This window comes from Equus quagga, chromosome 2, assembly GCF_021613505.1.
Source record: "Equus quagga isolate Etosha38 chromosome 2, UCLA_HA_Equagga_1.0, whole genome shotgun sequence".
Lineage (NCBI taxonomy): Eukaryota > Metazoa > Chordata > Mammalia > Perissodactyla > Equidae > Equus > Equus quagga.
In genome coordinates, this window is record NC_060268.1 from 69,354,360 (window position 1) to 69,372,589 (window position 18,230).

The 18,230-nt window shown below is 50.7% G+C and overlaps 1 protein-coding gene across 3 annotated transcripts in view; it reads right to left on the minus strand.

The window, feature by feature from the left end:
• Positions 1-274: 274 nt before the first annotated feature.
• Positions 275-18,230, minus strand: part of LOC124234793 (transmembrane protein 266) — a 129,009-nt gene continuing 111,053 nt past the window's right edge. For 2 of the 3 annotated variants that reach the window (XM_046652211.1, XM_046652209.1), the window contains 3 exons: positions 15,202-15,391; positions 2,898-2,960; positions 275-1,413 (listed from right to left, as the gene is read on the minus strand). In XM_046652211.1, coding sequence (XP_046508167.1) covers positions 818-1,413; positions 2,898-2,960; positions 15,202-15,391 — 849 coding nt within the window. In that variant the 3' untranslated portion in view covers positions 275-817. The remainder of the gene's footprint in view (positions 1,414-2,897; positions 2,961-15,201; positions 15,392-18,230) is intronic. The other variant, XM_046652210.1, reaches the window with a different exon arrangement.

Genomic DNA, 18,230 nt, shown 5'->3' on the forward strand with positions numbered 1-18,230 from the left:
GAGAGCTTCCTGCCTGGGGTCCAGGGCTCCTTCTATGCTGCAAGGCCTCAGGTCTGCCAGGGAGGGATTGAAGCTACCCGGGTGGGTTTTCACCACATCATCCCAAACCCCAAAAAGCCACTTGGGGATTCTTCACCTGGGCTAGCAACCAAGGAGAACCTCTGCCAACTGGAAGTCTCAGTGCAGCTGGTTTTTATTATTAAAGCCAAGATTGGAAAATGGCTGTCCCCCCACCCCCATGACCCTCCCACCCACCTCCAGATCCATCCCTTTATGTCCTGTGAAGGTGAAAACTATTTATCTTGAAAAGACTCAGAAAAGCTCATGCTGAAATCAGAGAATGAGAATGAAACAGGCTCAGATGGTGGTCTTTGTGTGGTTGTGTTGGCTCCACCCAGGATTCCTGGAAAAGACAGCTTGGGGGGTGGGGGAAGGCTGGAGCCCCTGCTCACAGTGCTGTTCCCTAGGGTCCGGGGTGGGCGTCAGGAACGAAGGCAACGGAAGAGGCTGAGCTGGCCCCTGCGCTCTACCCTGCTAAAGCTGGGCCACAAGCTGGTTTTTATAAAAATGATTAAAAAACCCCAGCCACGAGCACCACCCTCCCCCGAACAGGGTCAGAGGAGGCACCAGCTCTGGGCTTTGAGGTCTGAGGCATGTGGCCTCTTGGCCTAGTGTCACCTCCCTGGAGGCAGGCAGCACCCTGAGGGAGGCCAGGTGGGCTCCTGGGGCCCAAGTGTGGCCCTTGTTGGCCTCTGGGGCACCGGGAGAGCTTCGAGATGGCTGTCTGCCCTCCTCCTACCCAGCCTGCCTGGAGGCTTTAGGTTTCAGGGACCCTGTGCAACTTCTGCTCTTTGGATTCCAAAGATCTGAATTTCTCCTCCAGCATGGGCACAGCAGGCTGGAAGTGGATGACAGGCTTGATCTGAAAGACAGTAAAGCCCTCCTGATTCTTCTGGTTGAATAGACTTACCCTGTGCTCCAGCTCAGGGCTGGTTTGGGCTGAGCCCACTGGGCTGGGCCAGGAGACAGGGGCTGGGTCCAAGGCCCTCTGGGATGGGCAGGGGTCCTCCGACAGGGAGGATAGCAGGTCCTGGACTGTGGCCTCCACCATCTGCTGCTGGGGTGGTGGCAGCAGTGGCAGGGGAGAGGGGCTGGGCTTGGAGGATGGCTCCTCTCGGGTAGTGCTGCAGTCTGTGGAGGAGCCCAATGTCTGGCTGCTGTCACTCTGGGCCCAGGTGACAGAGCTACAAGTAGAGCGGGAAATGTTTTCAGAGGTGGCACTGGCGCAGGTACCATTGCTGCTGAGCTTCAGGGGCACGTCAACGGAGAAGAGGTCAGAGGAGATGTTGGGCTGGTGAATGTCTATGGCAGCTGTGGTGACCACGCACACCGCTGGCTCTGGGACACCACTGTCTGCAAGAAAGGAGGGGATGCCAGTCACACTTCACCTCTGCTACACCTCTGTGGACCCTCCATGAGGGCGGGTCTGAGCTGAACCTGGTCTAGGAGCAGAGCTGGACAGCAGGCAGTAAGCATGAATGGGTTTTGTTGGGGGGGGGGGGGGGCTGGGGGGGTCCGGGTGCCGGGTTTTCCGGGCCGGGGGGGGGGGGGGGGGGGGAACGACGATGCCTCCCTGTCTTGTTGAATGCAAGTGTGGACGTGTGACATGCCTTGGCCAATCATCTGTGAGAACTGACCCATGCATTTCCCAGTAGAAGCTATATAAAACAGTGATGCTTTGCACCCTGGCAGTCAACAGTGTTCTACAATACATGGTAGCTGTTCTGCTAGAGTAAAGATGACAACCAGGGAGCAGAGCCACGAGCCAATCTGCCATGGGTGTTTGTCGATTCATTTAAAACACTGAGACGTGGGGTTATTTGCCACTGCAGCATAACCTAGTCTGTCCTGACTAACTCAGAAAGCATGGTGTGCTAGGACAAGGAATTTGGGCTTCATGGTCGGAGGGAATCATTCAAACTTTTCAGTGGGACCGATGTGGGAGTGACATGACCAGAGCTGTGCCTTCAGAAGACTGATTAATCTCTGTAGAATGCATTGCAGGGGGAGGATGAAGGACACTTCAGAAGGTCTTTAAGTGAGAAGTATCAAGGGGCCAAGTTACAATGGGTGTAGTAATGGGCAAGGTCTCTCCCCAAAGTTGTGGGGATAGTGGAGTGGAGGAGAGGTCTCAGCTAGAGATGGTAGTCTTTGAAATCAGCAGATTGGATGAGTCTTTGAAACAGGAGAGAGAAGAAGGAAGAGGCCTTTAGGGGGCTAAATTGTGGGGAAAAAAAATTCACATGCATTATACATTTTACACAACACAACACAACACAACATTCTAGCCTTATAATGGAGTATTCAAAGATTTAAGGGCTATGAAATCCTAACTACAAGATGCAAGACATTGGCTAAGGAGAAACAAGACACTGGTATTATTTTAAAACTCAACGTTTCCCATAAGTGAAAACCACTAGGTTCCCTGAGACTTTTTCAAGTGCAAGAATGAAAGAAATCAAGCGAGGACATGCCCAAAGCCTCTTGCATCTCAAGCCCAATTATGCTGTTATCTCAGCTCCATCCTGTTCATCCTGAAAGGTTCTCAGGTTGGGAGGTGCTAAGGTCACATAGATTTCTAAATTTCAGCTCCCTTTTTATTTCAGGGCCCCACATGCAGCCCAGAGCACTCCACCCCAGCATCCACAGCTCCAGCGCTGGAGTTTCCTGGGAGCTAAAGCTCCAGGTATTTGAGCCTTGAATTCTGCCTCCATGTCAGAGGGCACGCCAGGCTGAGCTGTTCCTACTCTCAGTGTTAGGGGTTGCCAGGGTCACATCTGACATGGGGCTGCACAGAGGTTCTGGTACATGCAGAAGAGCCCCCAGCGCAGACTCACCACTGCTGGGCCCATTGTAGTACTGACTGATGTAGCTGTTCATGTCATCTTTAACCACGGCTTCTACAGAGGTGGGGACAGAGAAGGGTGAGTATGATGGCTTGCCAGATAGTCCAAGAGGCAGGGGCCGTGGGCAGTAGGTGCTCCTCCCCCAGTCCTCCTGTCTCCATCCCCATCACCAGGAGAGGAGGCACTTGTCTCCCAGAAGCTCTCTGCTGCTTTCTAATCCTCCACGGGGACCACATGTCTCATTTGCCCCATGGCTGGGCTGGACTGGGTATCAGGGACCCTGGTTCTGATGACGCATCTAGCTTGATATGTGACATGGACAGGGCCCTTTCCTTCTCTGTCCTCAGTTTCCCCATCTCTGAGATGCAGGGTGTAGAAATACTTCCTCAGGGCTTTCTCTACATGAATGGCCTGAGTCTGTGAATCCACTTGAGGTTCTCAGGGTCACCAGAAATGCTGTCCTCAGTGCAAAAAGCCTCAAAGCCCCATTTGCAGACACACACAGCCAGCTGCAGAGGCTGATTGTTGGCTCAGTCCATCTGAGGACTGTCTTCCATGCAGTACAGGAATGACCCGGGCGGCTGGGCATCCCCACCACCTACACAATGCTAGCATACGGTAGGTGCTCAGTAAATAGTTATTGAGTGAATAATGAATGAGAGGGTGTAAAGCTGTCCAGGTCAAGAAAGATGACATGGGAAGAAGGTCTCAAAGAAAAATTGGTTCATTGTCCTCATGGAAGTTGGGAAGGAATGGGAGAAAGGAGAGGTGAGAAATTGAGTGGCCTGAAAATGGGAGAAAAAGCAGATGACAGGAGACCCCAAAAGCCATCCTAAGGAGGTTGGCCTTGTCCCAAGGGCAGTGAGGAACCACAGGAAAGTTTGAACACGGTCAGGTGTGAGTCACTCCCAAGGTTGTGGGGAGAGTGGTTGAGAAGGTGCCAGCCTTTAGGCAGGGAAGCCAGAGACTGCAATGTTCAGGTGAGGGATGACAGGCCCTGGAGGGTGGGTGGTACCTGATGGGACAGAAGGAAGGGATGAGGGTCAAGTGATAATTAGGAGGGACCTGGCAGGCATTGGAGAATGACAGGAGGAGGTCCCTTGGCTCAGTTTGGCAACTTGTCAGACTAGCTCAGGGGTTGCTTCTTCAGCAACTGTGGCATCCCTGAGGTCCTGGGGTCCTGCGGTGGGGGGGGGGGGGGGCGGTATCAGAATCAGACTTGGTTTCAAACCTCAACTCCACCATATATTAGCTAAATGGCCCTCTCTGAGCCTTTGTCCCCTTGTCTGTCAAATGGGTATAATGATACCTACTCTCCAAAGTTGATAAGGAGATGAAACAAGCTAGGGAACGTCAGATTCCTGGAGTGGGGTCAGGCACATGGAGCCCTTTAACGCATGAGCATCTGGGCCTTCTTCTCCTGTGGAAGTTTGAGGGAGCCCACACCCCTGGGGGCGGATCCAAGGAGCCAAGGTCTGCAGGTGACTGGACCCCAGGCTTTCTGTGGTCGCCTTCCCTGGCACATCTGAGATTGCTCATTGCTGGGGAAGTCAATCTGCCCTGACACTGGGAGGCCTGGGAAGCACACACAGAGTACCTGGCTCTGAAAAGGGTTTTTTGGCCTCTTTTGATCTTTAAATGCCTGCTGTCAGAGGTGTGTTTTGCGTTAATGCCTGAGCTGAGGGAGGGTCCCCAGACTGGCTCCAGGATCAGCTGGCAACACTCTCTCAGAATCAGACAGCAACACGTTTCTCCATGGCCTTCATAATTTGTGTTGTAAATGCTGTCTATCCCTGCAGGAAGTGAGAGGTGGCTGGTGTGGCCGCTCCCGGCAAGCAGTGCAAAGTGGTGGGCCACTGGGCCCACTAGGCCACACAGGAGGTTCTGGTCACTTATCTTGGTTTTATCCTGAGGCCAAGACTGCAAGGACCTGTGACATGGCTACAGAGGGCCACATGACATGGGCAGGACTATGAACTCAGGTATCCACAGACTTATGAAACTTTATCCCAAGGGAGCTACTCGCAAGAAGTGGCCTAGGATGAATGAGAAAAACCGAGACCCTGGGTTCTCGTCCTGGTGCTGCCACTGGCCCACCATGGGAGCTTGAGGAGGTCATATCTCCACTCTGGGCTGCAGTTTCTTCATCTGTACCAAGAGGGGCCTGGTGAGGCTCTTAGAGATTGTGACATGGTTGGGCTAGATGGCTCCCAACACTTCTGCCAGCTCTGAAGTTCCAAGAAGTGAGAGCCAGAGCAGAGTGGGAAGGGACCCAAGGCATCTGGACTATCCCCTAACTCCCAGTGCAGGAATCACCTCAACACCTGCCTGATGGGGCCTCTCCCAACCACGGCCTGCACATCTCAGGGAAGGAATCTCCTAGATCTTTGTTGAGCAGCTCTGATAATCAGCTGTGGGCAACTTCTCATTCATTTATGTTCAATAGGATCACAGTGTGCCTGACCCTCTGTGGGGTATTGAGGCCAGAAGTCCCTACCCCTAAGGCACACAGTCAGGGCCTCCCCAGGACATCCATTTCTTGGTCAGGCAGCCAATCTCCATTTAATCAGGAGGCGTCTACTATGTGCAAGCCTTGCAGATCCTGGTTCTGCCTTCCTTAGGTACCAAGGCTAAGCCCATTTCTACTCACAATCTACATGACACACCTTCCAACACTTAAAAAGCCCTCACATCGCTGAGAAGTCGCTTCTCCTGAGAAACCACTGTCCATTTTCCACCTCTCCCCAGTTTTCCAGCCTTTCCACTCTGAAGTGTTCACTATGGGCTCCAGATGTGACCAAAATGTGGGGAGAAGGTGGAGGGAGGGAGCTGGCATTTACTGTGCCCTTCAAAGCTCCAGACCGCAGGTTAGGCATTTCACACATTGATCTCCTTTAATCCTCACCACTGCCCTGCAAGCCTGGGATTATTTAATAGACGGGTCCTTCCCAAGATCTGGCGTGATCACTCCCCTAATGCAGCCTAACATCCATCAAGTGGGTTTAGCAATCGTGCTGCTCTGCTGACTCATGAGCTTGTGGCCAACAGAGACGCCCAGGTCTTCTCTGCAGGAGCTGGGGCCAGGCCAGGCCTTTACCACGCTGTAGTTGTGTAACCCCTATCGGGGACTTCACATTTATCATCCAGGCAAATGACAGCTTGTTGGTCTCAGCCCACAGATGCAGCATACTAAAAGCAATCTGAATCTTGATTCAGTCTACTAAGGTATTAGATCTGTCTCCTAACTCAGTGTTGACTATTTATTTGAGAATGCTCACATCTTCATCTAAGCTGTTGATAAAAATAACCTAGGCCAGATGACCTTTAGACCAAACATCTCTCCTGAGCTGCTGACTGTTTTGGCCAACTGGACAACTTCTCCTGGATGAGCTCCAGCTACTCTGACTCAACATGTCCAAAATAGAACTTGGTTTCTCCCTCTGTCTTGGTGAATGGTTCCCTTGCCCATCTAGGCTGGGACCCTGGTCATTTCTCAGTGCTTCCTCTCTTTCCTTACCAACAACCCGATTCCTACCAAGTCTGTGACCAGCTGAGGGATCCCTGATGCCCTCTGCTTTGGCCCTGTAGTCCAGCCTTAGGTCAGACCTCATGCTTTCCCCTTTGGACTTTTGTTGCGCCTGTGGGTTAAATGAATGGGATTCCTTGCTCCATGGATATGCCTGACACAGAACCTAGGTCCCTAGGTGGCCACTAGAGGTCTGTCCAGTCTGCATTTGCTCCTTCTACTCCAAATCTGTCCTCATACAGGGGCCTCGGAGTGAGCTTTAAGACATAAGTCTGAAAGTAAGGCCTGCTCAGATTTCTCTAGCAGTGCTGACACTGGTTCTTGCCTGCTCTCTGCTTCAGGCAGGCCTTCTTCTCCAGAACTGAGCACTTGGGCTGGGGTTCTGTCTCCACCTACACAGAGGCCTAAGAGCCTTTGAGGGCACATTTTACTCAGAATCTCCCCAGCACTTAGCACGGGACTTGGCATATGCCAACTGCCAATAAACAGGGTGACTGGACAGATGACTATGGCTGGGTCAGAGTCTGTAGGACCTCCCAGACCACTCCACTCACCCTCTGGGATGCTGTTTGCACCATTTAGCAAGCAGCCTCACTCCCCGTCCCTGGTATTTCTTGCCCAGAGACTAGTGACTGTTGGGTGTCTGAGAGCTTGGGAGGAGAGAGAGGAGGCAGGCACAGATGCATGTGGCCAGGAACAGGCCACCAGTCAACCTTGACACAGGGCTGCCCACCTTCCTCCTAAAAATAACTCTCAGGGTTTCTTCTGATTTGGCACCAAGGAGTCCTAGGGCCATGTAGGAGCCACCCCACAGAAAGACAGCTGGCTTACCCTGGAGGGGTAGGAAAGAGGGGTGGGTACAAACACAGGCTCCAGGACAAAACAGCCCCAGATGCCAACCCCAGCTCTGTAGGCACTCGCTATGTCGTTTTAGGCAAATCCTTAGCCACTCTGAGCCTCAGTTTCTTCACCTGTTATATGGGGATAAGAAATACCTACATGCTGGTGAGATAATGAATGTCAAGTCTAGCCCAGGGCTGTCCCTCACCTCCCTGAACTCCTGGCCCATGGTGCTCCCTGCCTACCCCAAAGTCTCAAATCATTTCTAGTGCAGCTGCTGCAGCTGCTCCAGGCTGCCCAGTGCCTTTCTTCCAGGGGTATGAGCACTCTGTAAACCCATCTGACTAATCCTCCTAAAGCCAGTAGAGTCCTGTGATAGCAACGCTCGTTATGTGGGTTTTATCCCTTGCGTGGAGCCCCAACCTGCCCAGCGAGGCAGAGGTGGAGACAAACGGCAGTGAGTCAGCTGGGCCTCCTGGAGGTGGTGCAACGGGCCAAGGAGTGGGGCAGGGGTGTCAGGACCACAGGTCCACAAATCCTGTGCAGAAACAGGCCCCAAAGCCCAGAAGAAGATTCTTGGTTAGGAGCTCCCACTCCCAAACTCCTAAACTCCAACTTGTTGCTCCATGGTTTGGCAACCCTCACTGAGGAAGGACACTAATAGTCACTGAGAGTCTGCAGTGTACCAGGCATGAGAGCTGTGCATACGACTGAACGCCCAGTCCTTCTCAGTGATGATGTGCTCCAGCTGGTATTGCCATTTTGGAGAAACTGGGGCTCAGAGATAGGGCCAGCTGCATAATTGTGGGGCCCCTTGTTCAAAAAGCATTAAGGCCCAGAAATAAATCCATGCATATATGGTCAATTAATTTACAACAAAGGAGCCAAGAATATACAATGGGGAAAGGACAGTCTCTTCAATAAATGGTGTTGGGAAAACTGGACAACCACAGGCAAGAAAATGGAAGTGGACCACTATCTTATACCATACACAAAAATTAACTCAAAATGGATTAAAGACTTGAATGGAAGACCTGAAACCATAAAACTCCTAGAAGAATAGGTGGTAAGTTCCTTGGGATTGGTCTTGGCAATGAATTTTTGGATTTGACACCAAAAGCAAAGGCAACAAAAACAAAAATAAACAAGTGGAACTACATTAAACTAAAAAGTTTCTGCACAGAAAAGAAAACCATCAACAAAATGAAAAGGCAACCTGCTGAATGGGAGAAGATATTTGCAAATCAGATATCTGATAAGGGACTAATATCCAAAATATATAAAGAATTCATACAACTCAATAGCAAAAAAAAAAAAAAATCAGTTAATAAATGGGCAGAGGATCTGAATAGATATTTTTCCAAAGAAGACATCCAGATGGCCAACAGGTATACAAAAAGATACTCAACATCACTAATCATTAAGGAAATGCAAATTGAAACCACAATGAGATATCACCTCACACCTGTTGGAATGGCTAATATCAAAAAAGACAAGATATAACAAGTGTTAATGAGGATGTGGACATAAGAGAACACTTGTGCACTGTTGGTGGGAATGTAAATTGGTATAGCCACTATAGAAAACAGTACAGAGTTTCCTTAAAAAATTAAAAATAGAACCACCATATGATCCGGCAATTCCACTTCTATTTACCCAAAGAAAACAAACACTAATTTGATAAGATATATGCACCCCCATGTTCATTACAGCATTATTTACAATATCCAAGACATGGAAACAACCTAAGTGTCCACCACAGATGAAAGGATAAAGAAAATGTGGTATATACATATACACAATGGAACATTATTCAGCCATCAAAAAGAATGAAGTCTTGCCATTTACAACAATGTGGATGGACCTTGAAGGCATTATGCTAAGTGAAATAAGTCAGACACAGAAAGACAAATATCATATGATCTCACTTATATGTGGAATCTAAAACAAAAACAAAAAAACCCCAAGCTCAGAGATACAGAGAACAGATCAGTGGTTGCCAGAGGTGGGGGGTGGAGCATGGGCAAAATGGGTGAAGTGGGTCAAAAGGTACAAATTTCTGGTAATAAAATAAATAAGTTGTGGGGATATAATGTACAGCATGGTGACTATATTTATTGATACTGTATTGCATATTTGAAGTTGCTAGGAGAGTAGATTTTAAAAGTTCTCATCACACACAAAAAGATTTTATAACTATGTACAGTGATAAATGTTAACTAGACTTACCGTGGTGATCATTTCGCAATAATATACAAATATCGAACCATTACATTGTACACCTGAAACTAATATAATGTTATATGTCAATTATATCTCAATTTTAAAAAAAGCATTAAGAATTTCAAGAGGGTGATAGCAGAGCACTGAACCAAGTGTGACTGACCTAATGGGTCAACCTGCCATGAAGCCAGCCCTGCTCAGAAAGGTTAAGTAACTTGTTCAAGGCCAAGTTGATATTCAGACCCAGCCCTGAGTCTAAAACCCATGTCCCTGCCTCAGTACCACCTATCCCTCTACCCTGTTGGCCGCCTCCCTACCTTGTATGAGGCCATCCCCGGTCTAGTCTTACAGCTCTGGGGCTCCCTGGGGTCCCCAGTGTCCCCCATCAGGCACACACACACTAGGAGGCAGCAGTGGCAGAAATCCTGACTTGCCTCCATTAGCACACAGGCCTCTCCTCTCCCAAAGGTAAACACAGGTGCCAGCTCTGCTTGGCAGAGGGAAAGCTCAGAACAGCTGGTCTGGTGTACCTCTGTGGGGTTTCTCTGAGCTCTAGTGCTGTGCGGGGTGGACACCGAGGTCCACTGTGATATATGGTGAAAACCGTGGCACTCCCACCAGGGCCTGTAATTCATAAGTTATGGGTGAGCTTCAAGACTAATAAATTTGGGAGGGAAGTATTAATGACTACACAGGGGCACTGTGAACTTGGCAGGCCCCGAAGCCTAGAACTTTGCAGCCTGGGTTTTAAAAATGATTTGTGCCAGAGCAAGTCTAAACAGAAGCTGGTTGGCGTTAGTCTGACTGTGACCCACTGGCAACTGCTGAGACTGCAGGAGCCACTTCCTCCTGCTGAGGCTGGCACTCCTGCCCTCCTGGGCTGCCCCCTCCCAAAGCTCCTGTGACTTACTGCTCGTGTCTGCAGGTTAATCCCTGGATTGTCTGTGTACTGCTGTGACACAGTGGGCCTCAGAGCTCTCACTGGCCTGAAGGTCATTGTTACCAACAAACACTGCCCTTTCTCCACCTCCAGAGTGGCCCAGAGCGCCCCTAGCTTGTGCAGCCATAATTTCTAATGTCATGCAAATCCCTCCCTGGACACAGCTCCTGATCAAAGAGAGATCAGCTGGGGGATGCCCTGTCTCCCTGGCCCATTCAAGGCTGTGAATCATGCATGCCACTTGCTGGCCCCCCATGCTTCTGCCCTCTGCCTCGGAAGTGTTGGTTTTGCTATTGATGGCTCTGGGGTTGGCTGTGAAGTTGTGGATGGGGGAATGCACTATGAATGTCTGTGTAGGCTGGGGCAGGTGCAGGGGAGGTGTGCATCTAAGAGCTGGGAAGTACCAAAGGGATGACACAGAGGGAAAAAAGGAGAGCAAGGGTGGGGTTCCAGGGCTGGATGGGAGGGGCATTTACAACTGCTCCCAGGGGTGCACATCTCCCCTTTGGGAGGCTTGAGTGCCTTGTTTAGACACCCCTCTAGTTTCCAGAAGGGTCAGCACAGACCCCACGACACCCTGGCTGGTGACACATGGCCAACCAAATTTACCCTGAGTGGGTTTCAAGTCTGACCACGCTTTCTCCCTTCTTATTCTACGTCCTCCTTTTCCTCCTGGAAGTTGCCCACTATGGGGACTGGAGAGAGAGGAGGAGCAGGCACTCAAAGCTACATAGCACTCCTGTGGGATTATTTTAAAGGCTTGGTTTGTTTGCAGATTCTCCAAGCCCAGATCTTGACCCCCTGTGGGCCCAAATGTGGCATCAGGTGTTCAGGGTACAGGGTTCTGTACAGAACACATGTCTGCACTGGAAGTGCTTTCCTGAGCTCAGGTGTTTAAAGGTGGGCACATCTAAAGAGAGAAAAACATGGAGCTTCCCACTGCCATGGGCAGAGCGAGAAGGCTGTCCAGCAGGGAGAGCAAGGAAGCGGTTCCTCTGGTCCTCTGGAGCTCACTCTGCTCCATCAAGGAGTAAGATCCTGGGATGGGCTAGGAGATTGTAAACCTGCTCCTCCCATCCTTGGGAAGCAAGACAAAGTGGGCAAAAGTTGCTGCTGATTTCCAGAAGAGCTTTCTGAAAGAATATTCTTATATTCCAGATTCCACAAGCACCAGCCTGAGGAGCTGAAAGCCAAGAGTGGAGGTTTCCGGAGTGGACTATTGCCAAAGGGCCTCTGTGCTCTGAGAGAAGACACAGGAATGCAGGGACTCAAAGGGAACAAGTGATGTCCTCGAGCCTCGTTTTGTTCTTTGATCAGTTATGGGCTTGCAGATTACATTCCATGCAACAAACTGTATGGTGAGCCTGCTGAGGGCCAGGCATGGGCGTTCCCTGGAGATAAACAAGTCAGGAGGTCACACACATAAACGTTCATGGCAACTCAGCACAAGTAGGCCTAGTGGGAATTCACGTAAGGTCTAGAGGGAAGGGCATGGTGACTGGGAGCTCACTCTGAGATGAGTTTTAAGGATGAAGAGAAGTCTGGCAGGCAGGTCTTGCCCGCCAGTGAACAGCATGTGGAAAGGCTCAGGAACATACAGCTGCACAGAACACCTACAGAACTAAAAGATGGGTTTTTTCATTCGACTAGAGTGAAAGTGAAGATGGAATGGAAGGAGATGAGGCTGGGGAAGCAGCCACGGACAAGATCATCAAGGGTCTTATATGCCATCTGTTATGGGTTGGATGATTGTATCCCCTTGCAAATGCATATGGTGAAGTCCTCAGTTGTAACCCTCAGTAGCTCAGAATGTGACCTTATTTGGAAATCAGATTGTTGCAGACGTAATTAGTTAAGATGAGGTCATCCTGGAGTAGGGTGGGCCCCTAACCCAATATGACTTGGGTCCTTACAAAGGGGGAAATTCGGACACAGTCACACACACAGGGGAAACACCATGTGAAGAGGAAGGCAGAGATCATGGTGTTGCTTCTGCAAGTCAAGGAACACCAAGGATTACCAGCAAACCACCAGCAGCTAGGGGAGAGGCCTAGAGCACATTCTCCCCCACAGCCCTCAGAAGGAACCAACCCTACCAAGACCGTGATCTCAGACTTCCAGCCTCCAGAACTGGGAGATAATAAACTTCTATTTTTGAAGCTGTCCGGTTTACAGTACTTTGTTTCAGCAGCGCTACCAAATACGAGCCAAGGGGTTAAGTCAGGGAGTGACATAGAAGATTTTGGAAAGATCACTGTGTGTGTGTGTGCGCGCGTGTGTGTGTGTGTGTGCACAGGACTGCAGAGGGCACCTATGGGGGCAATGCTGAGATCAAGGAGCCGGGCAAGGTCCAGAGATGAGAAAGGCTGAACAATAAAGATGAAGAAGGGGAATGTTTCAAGATACACACAGACAGTAAAACCAGCAAGAATTGGTGATGGGTTGTGAGTCAGGATCAGCCCAAGAAACCCAGAGTATAAGCAGGAATCGAATGAGCTGCAGCTGAACCCAGATGAATGTAAAATTCTGTATGGGGTACAAAAGCCACTGCCCAAGGATGGGCTTTGGGGACACAGGACTCAACAGAGCCAAGTGGGGAACACATGGGCCTGGGTCAGCTGTGAGCTCAAGCCAGGCAGCTACCACAAGGCTGGGGAGCCTTCCAGTCACATCACAGGGGTCTTGGGTTCAGCACAAAAAAAAAACAGGGGTGGCCCCTCAGCACCCAACCCTGGTCTTGCAGCTCCCCAGGAACTGCATTTAGTTCTGGATGTCACTCTGAGAGGGACCAAAACAATGGAATGCTCAGGGAGGGGCAGTGCAGCAAGAACTTGGACAGCTTGTTCCCTCAGGACTGGCTGTAGGAAAGCAGGTGACGGTCTCTAAAAGTCTGCCTCAGCTGGGAGGGCACCTACCAGACCTATGCATAAAAACTGCGGCCAAGTGGAGAGGGCAGGTGCCAAGGGGCAGACCTCAGTTCAGCCAGAGGAAGAATTTTCTAATAGGCAGAGCCTTTTGAAGTTGGGTTGGCATGGGCTTCCCTGAGAGTTTCAGAGTGCCTTTTCTTAAAGGAAGGTAAACTAAGGCTGCACAGCCTCTTGGTAGGGGTTACAGGTGGGATTCATGCATCAGCTGAAGGGTTGGACTCAGAAGTCCCTCCTAAGCCCCCAGATTCTGTAGTTCTAAGATCTAAAGGTCTCTCAAAAGATCATAAGAGCAACCATCCCACTCCCCAAAACCTGTAAGTGCCTTACAGCCTGCAGGGCTTTCTCACCTCTATCAGCTCCTCATAGGTCCTGTGAGGCAGACAGCTGGAGTTAAGAGTCCACTTTACAGAAGGGAACACAAGCCTTGAGTCATAGAGCTGGGGAGTAGCAGAGTCTGGAGCTCTGGCCTCTCACCCTGCCCCGCCCTGCCTGGCTGTCCTCCTGGCCCTGGCAAGCGGAACACGGTGTGCCAAGGTGCAGGGGGCCCTAGATCAAGCTGGGGTTAGGGTCCCAAGGTTCCAAGCCTAGCACCACCATTTCCTATGTGTGACCCTCTGAAATTATCTTGGCCACTCTGGGTCTGAGCTTCCTTCTCCATATGAGAGAAGGAAGGTGTGAGGATGAAATGAGATCACACTGTGAAAAGCTTCCCTCGGAGCAGTCTGATGAATCTTGGTTCCCTCACCTTTAGGTTAAAAATGTGAACCTGGAAATGTATTCTGAATTATTAGAGGAAGTCAATATTTAAAAGAATTTCTTGGTAAAGAGACCCCTTAACCATCATTTTAGCGATAACATTTCTAGGTGCAAGTAAGAGCAGGGAGGACTCCGATGTGAGCAGGAAAGGTGGCTTGGCAGAAGGACCTGCATCGAGGCTCCCAGGATCCCCTCTGGGCTCTCCACCCCCTGAGGCCTGATCCCTGGCCTGAGCCCATCAGAATACAGGCTTCTCACACGCTGAGAAGGCCCAAATCTGACACTTGCTGAGGACATTTTCACCCCTGCTCACAAAACAATACCACCTACATTTGCAGGACTGTTTTGCAGCTCTGGAGGCCACGTGCACCCACTTCCCTGAGCCTCACGACAACCCTGTGAAGAAGGCTCAGCATTGTTCCCATTTGATGATAGCTAGCAAAACCAAGGCCCAGAAAGCTAAAGTAGAAGGTGACACAGCTGGCCTTCTATTCAGTACTCTGCCTGGGTTATGGCCCTTGCTCCCATCTCCACCAACATCACGTGCCCACCAATTCCCTACCATTTCCAATGTTTAGGTTCTGGGCTGTTCTGACCCCAGTCCCGGACTTATGATCAGGGTCCTAGTAGGCCAGGCAGTCCAGTAGGATAGTCCCAGGCACCCAGCTTGAAGCCTAGCTCTGTCATTTATTAATGATGCGCCTTTAGACAACTTTCCTAGGTCTCAGGTTTTTCATCCATACAACAGGAAAGTCATAAGGCAGTGGTTGCTGTGAGGACTGGGGAGATGATACATGCAAGCACGCCTGGGGCCCACAGGCATGAAACGAGTACAACTCACTAAGATCATTTCGAGGTAAGGTGTGGTCAAGATAGCTTGACTAAATGCTTTCTCCTGGCCTCAGAAAGGTAGTCCTGGGGGGCACTGATCTGAGGGTGTCCCCCCCTCTCCCCGCAATCATGGGCCCAGGAGGGGGCGCATCCCTGCAAGGAGACAAGCTCCGCCTCTGGGAGCGGGCCATGGGGCAGGGGAAGGAGGGGGCTCTGCAGGAAGGGACTGTCGGGGCCACGGGGCGGGCTCACCTTGCGAAGGCTGCAGCTCCTCCACGACGCTCTCGGCCGCCGTCTCCTCTGCCCACGTGCCGGCCTCCAGCACCTTGTAGCGGCTGCGTGGCTGGCTGAGCACGTGAGGGACCTGCAGCGCTGCCTCACGCTCCGCTGCCAGGTCCAGGTCCTGCTGTGCCAGGTGCGCCCGCAGCTGTCGGATCTCAAACTGCAAGACCGAGATGGGTGGTAGGCTGCGCCAGGCAGGTGGGCGGGGGCCTGGACTCGCCCCGGCCCGACATCTGGGGCGCTTTGCTCATGGAAGGAGATGGGCTGAAGGAATGAGCTGAGTGTCCAAAGGCTGGATGCAGTGTTCCTTACACGTCTCCTAACACTAATCCTAAGAGCCTCTGACATTTATGGAGCTTTTTCCAAGTAATAATGTGTGTTCCTGTGTCTCATTTCTGATACTGTGTAGTATGGCCCCATTTTGAGGACAAGATGGCCGGGAGAAGAAATACAACTGTGGTTCGTGGGAAGAGCACTGGAGGAGGAACCAGGAAAACCAGGTTTGAATCCAGCTCTCACTACTTGCCTAAATGTGAGACCCAAATGGTTCTTGTCAAAGTGAGAGCCTTATTCAGGTGTCTTACACTGATGATGGATGGAACACAGGAAACGCTAAACATGAGGGCCACCCAGCCTTGGGGGCCCATTTTGGACTTTCCTGCTGGACTTTCCGTTGGTTCATTTGTCTTCCAGAAATACCCACTTCCCTCTTCTAGGAGGTGTTCTGAGGGCAGTGGATGACTCCCAGTCAGACAGGACTGGGCTCTAGCCCCAGCCCTGTGGCTTACTGGCCATATGACCTTGGTTTCCTTATCAGTAAAATGGGGGTTTTCATCCCGTAGAGCTCTCTGGAGGACTTGGGTGCTTCATAAGGGCTTTGTAAAAAGCTGCACACATTTGGATTTTGGTTTACTTTTTTGTTGGGGAAAGCTTCTTGGAGAAGCTTCCAGATGCCTCTTGGGTTTGTCGCTGAGACGGCTATTCACACCCTGGGCCATCTGGGGGAGGCAAAGTTTGGGTCTGACATTGCAGGAAGCACTGCGGGCTCAGCTAGAAGGAGAGCCTTCACTGCCACCTAGTGTTCCAAGCACACTGCATCATTTCTGCACAACTTCCTGTCAAAGCTCCAAAGACCTGCAGCAGGTGGGAGGGAGAGGGTCCCAGGGAGGCCCAGGGCCTGGGCTCCCCAGCTAGGAGATTACCTAGTTGCACATGAAGCCCAATCTCTGGCCCTGACTCCTCCCTGCAAATGTCAGACTCACACCTCCAACTACCTACCTGACAGCAACAAGGAATTAGGTCACAGGAGTCACACACTCAACCTAGTCAAAACAGGACTCTTCACTGTGTCCCCAAACTTGCTCCTCAGGTGTTTTCATCTTATTTTCGCCAGAGCCAGGAATGGAGTCACCTCCCTGCTTCTTTGCTTTCCCTCACCCCACCATCCAATCTGCCCCCAAGTCCAGCTCCACCTCCCAGTGCTACCCTAAGGCTGCCCACCTCCCTGCACCTCCACTGCCAGCTCTCACCTGCAGCTTCTACAGCCCTCTACCAGCCGTTCTCCAACAGGAGTCAGAGGGATTCTCTCAAACCTAGATCAGATCATGTCACCCCCTTGTCCATAAACCTCAGTTGGGAGAAAACCCAAACTCCTTCCCCTTAGCTTACAAAGCAGGTGCACGATCTGGCCCTGCCTACCTTGCCCACTTCATCTCATCCTTTCTCCCTTTACCTCCCCCTGTGACATGGCCCTTCTCGTAGTTCCTTAAATACACCAAGTGTGTGTTGGTTGCAGGGCCATTTCCCCAGCTGTGCCTTCTGCTCCCAGATCACATGGCCGGTTCACCCTCAGAGGGGCCTCCCCTAACCCTCCACTAAGGCAGCCACCCAGGCACTCCATCACATCAGTCTGTTTGAATTCTCTGCATCTCACTTAGCACCTTCTGATATTTTTGCTTATTTATATGTTTTATTATTTTTCTTTTGATGAAAGTGAAACACACAGTTAAAACATTCACTAACATTGGGGTGGCTGGGCAGCAAACTGGCATCGGGGCATTCACAGGTTTTATCTCTGGGACCACTCAGTTTTTCAGAGAGTTTGTCAGCCTCCTGCCTGAGGACGCACCTCTGGCTGCCTCTGTGCTGGGAGCAGGGCAGGGGAATGGGCAGAGGGTCCCGCCGTTAGATGGAAGGACTTCCACTTAATCCTCGTTTTCAGCCCTGCATCTCTCCCCGGGCCCCTGCCTAATCCAGTTCCCAGCTTTCTAGTTCAATTTCTCCAGAGGACAAACCTCTTGACTCTTGTAGGGTTGGGGAGTCTGGTCTCCTGGCTGTGTAGGATTTGGGAGGAGGCCCAGGGAGTTCAAATATTATGTGTACAGACTTTTAGCCAACCCCCTGTGGTCACTTTCACACTCACCCACTTCCACTCAAACTCTCAGGAGTTCTGAGGGAAGAATTAACCCATTTCCCTCACTGTCCTCCTCTGTGGGCACTTTAGTTATAAATTCTCCACTCTGCTAGATCAGTTACCCCTTTCTCATCCACTCTCCATTTTCCCCAAATCCACTGAAATCTTTATGTTCTTTGTCCTGATGGACAGGACTTAAAGAGACAATTTGCTAATTCTTATGTGTTTACAATTTTTTTTTCTTTACTATCATTTTAGTGGAGTTTTGGGAAGGAGATCAGATAAACACGTCACTCCACCATTTTCTTTAAAGTCTGCCTATTGGTTTTCCTCTCTCACACCTGCAGTGGTATGCTGGCAGAAAAAAAAAAGAGGCCTGATTTGTAGTGTGTGCTAATCTCTGTGGTGTAAATACTCCCACTATGGCTGATTTCAAATTACCAAGATGATGCCATGCAGATTTTGGAAGAAATGTACACAGTTGGCTCTCATGAGCCAGTGAGAGCTCCAGCACGCCACTGCCACCTTCACCCCCTGATAGAATACGTCTGGAAGAGCAGGGATCTTATCTGTTTTGTTGCATGGT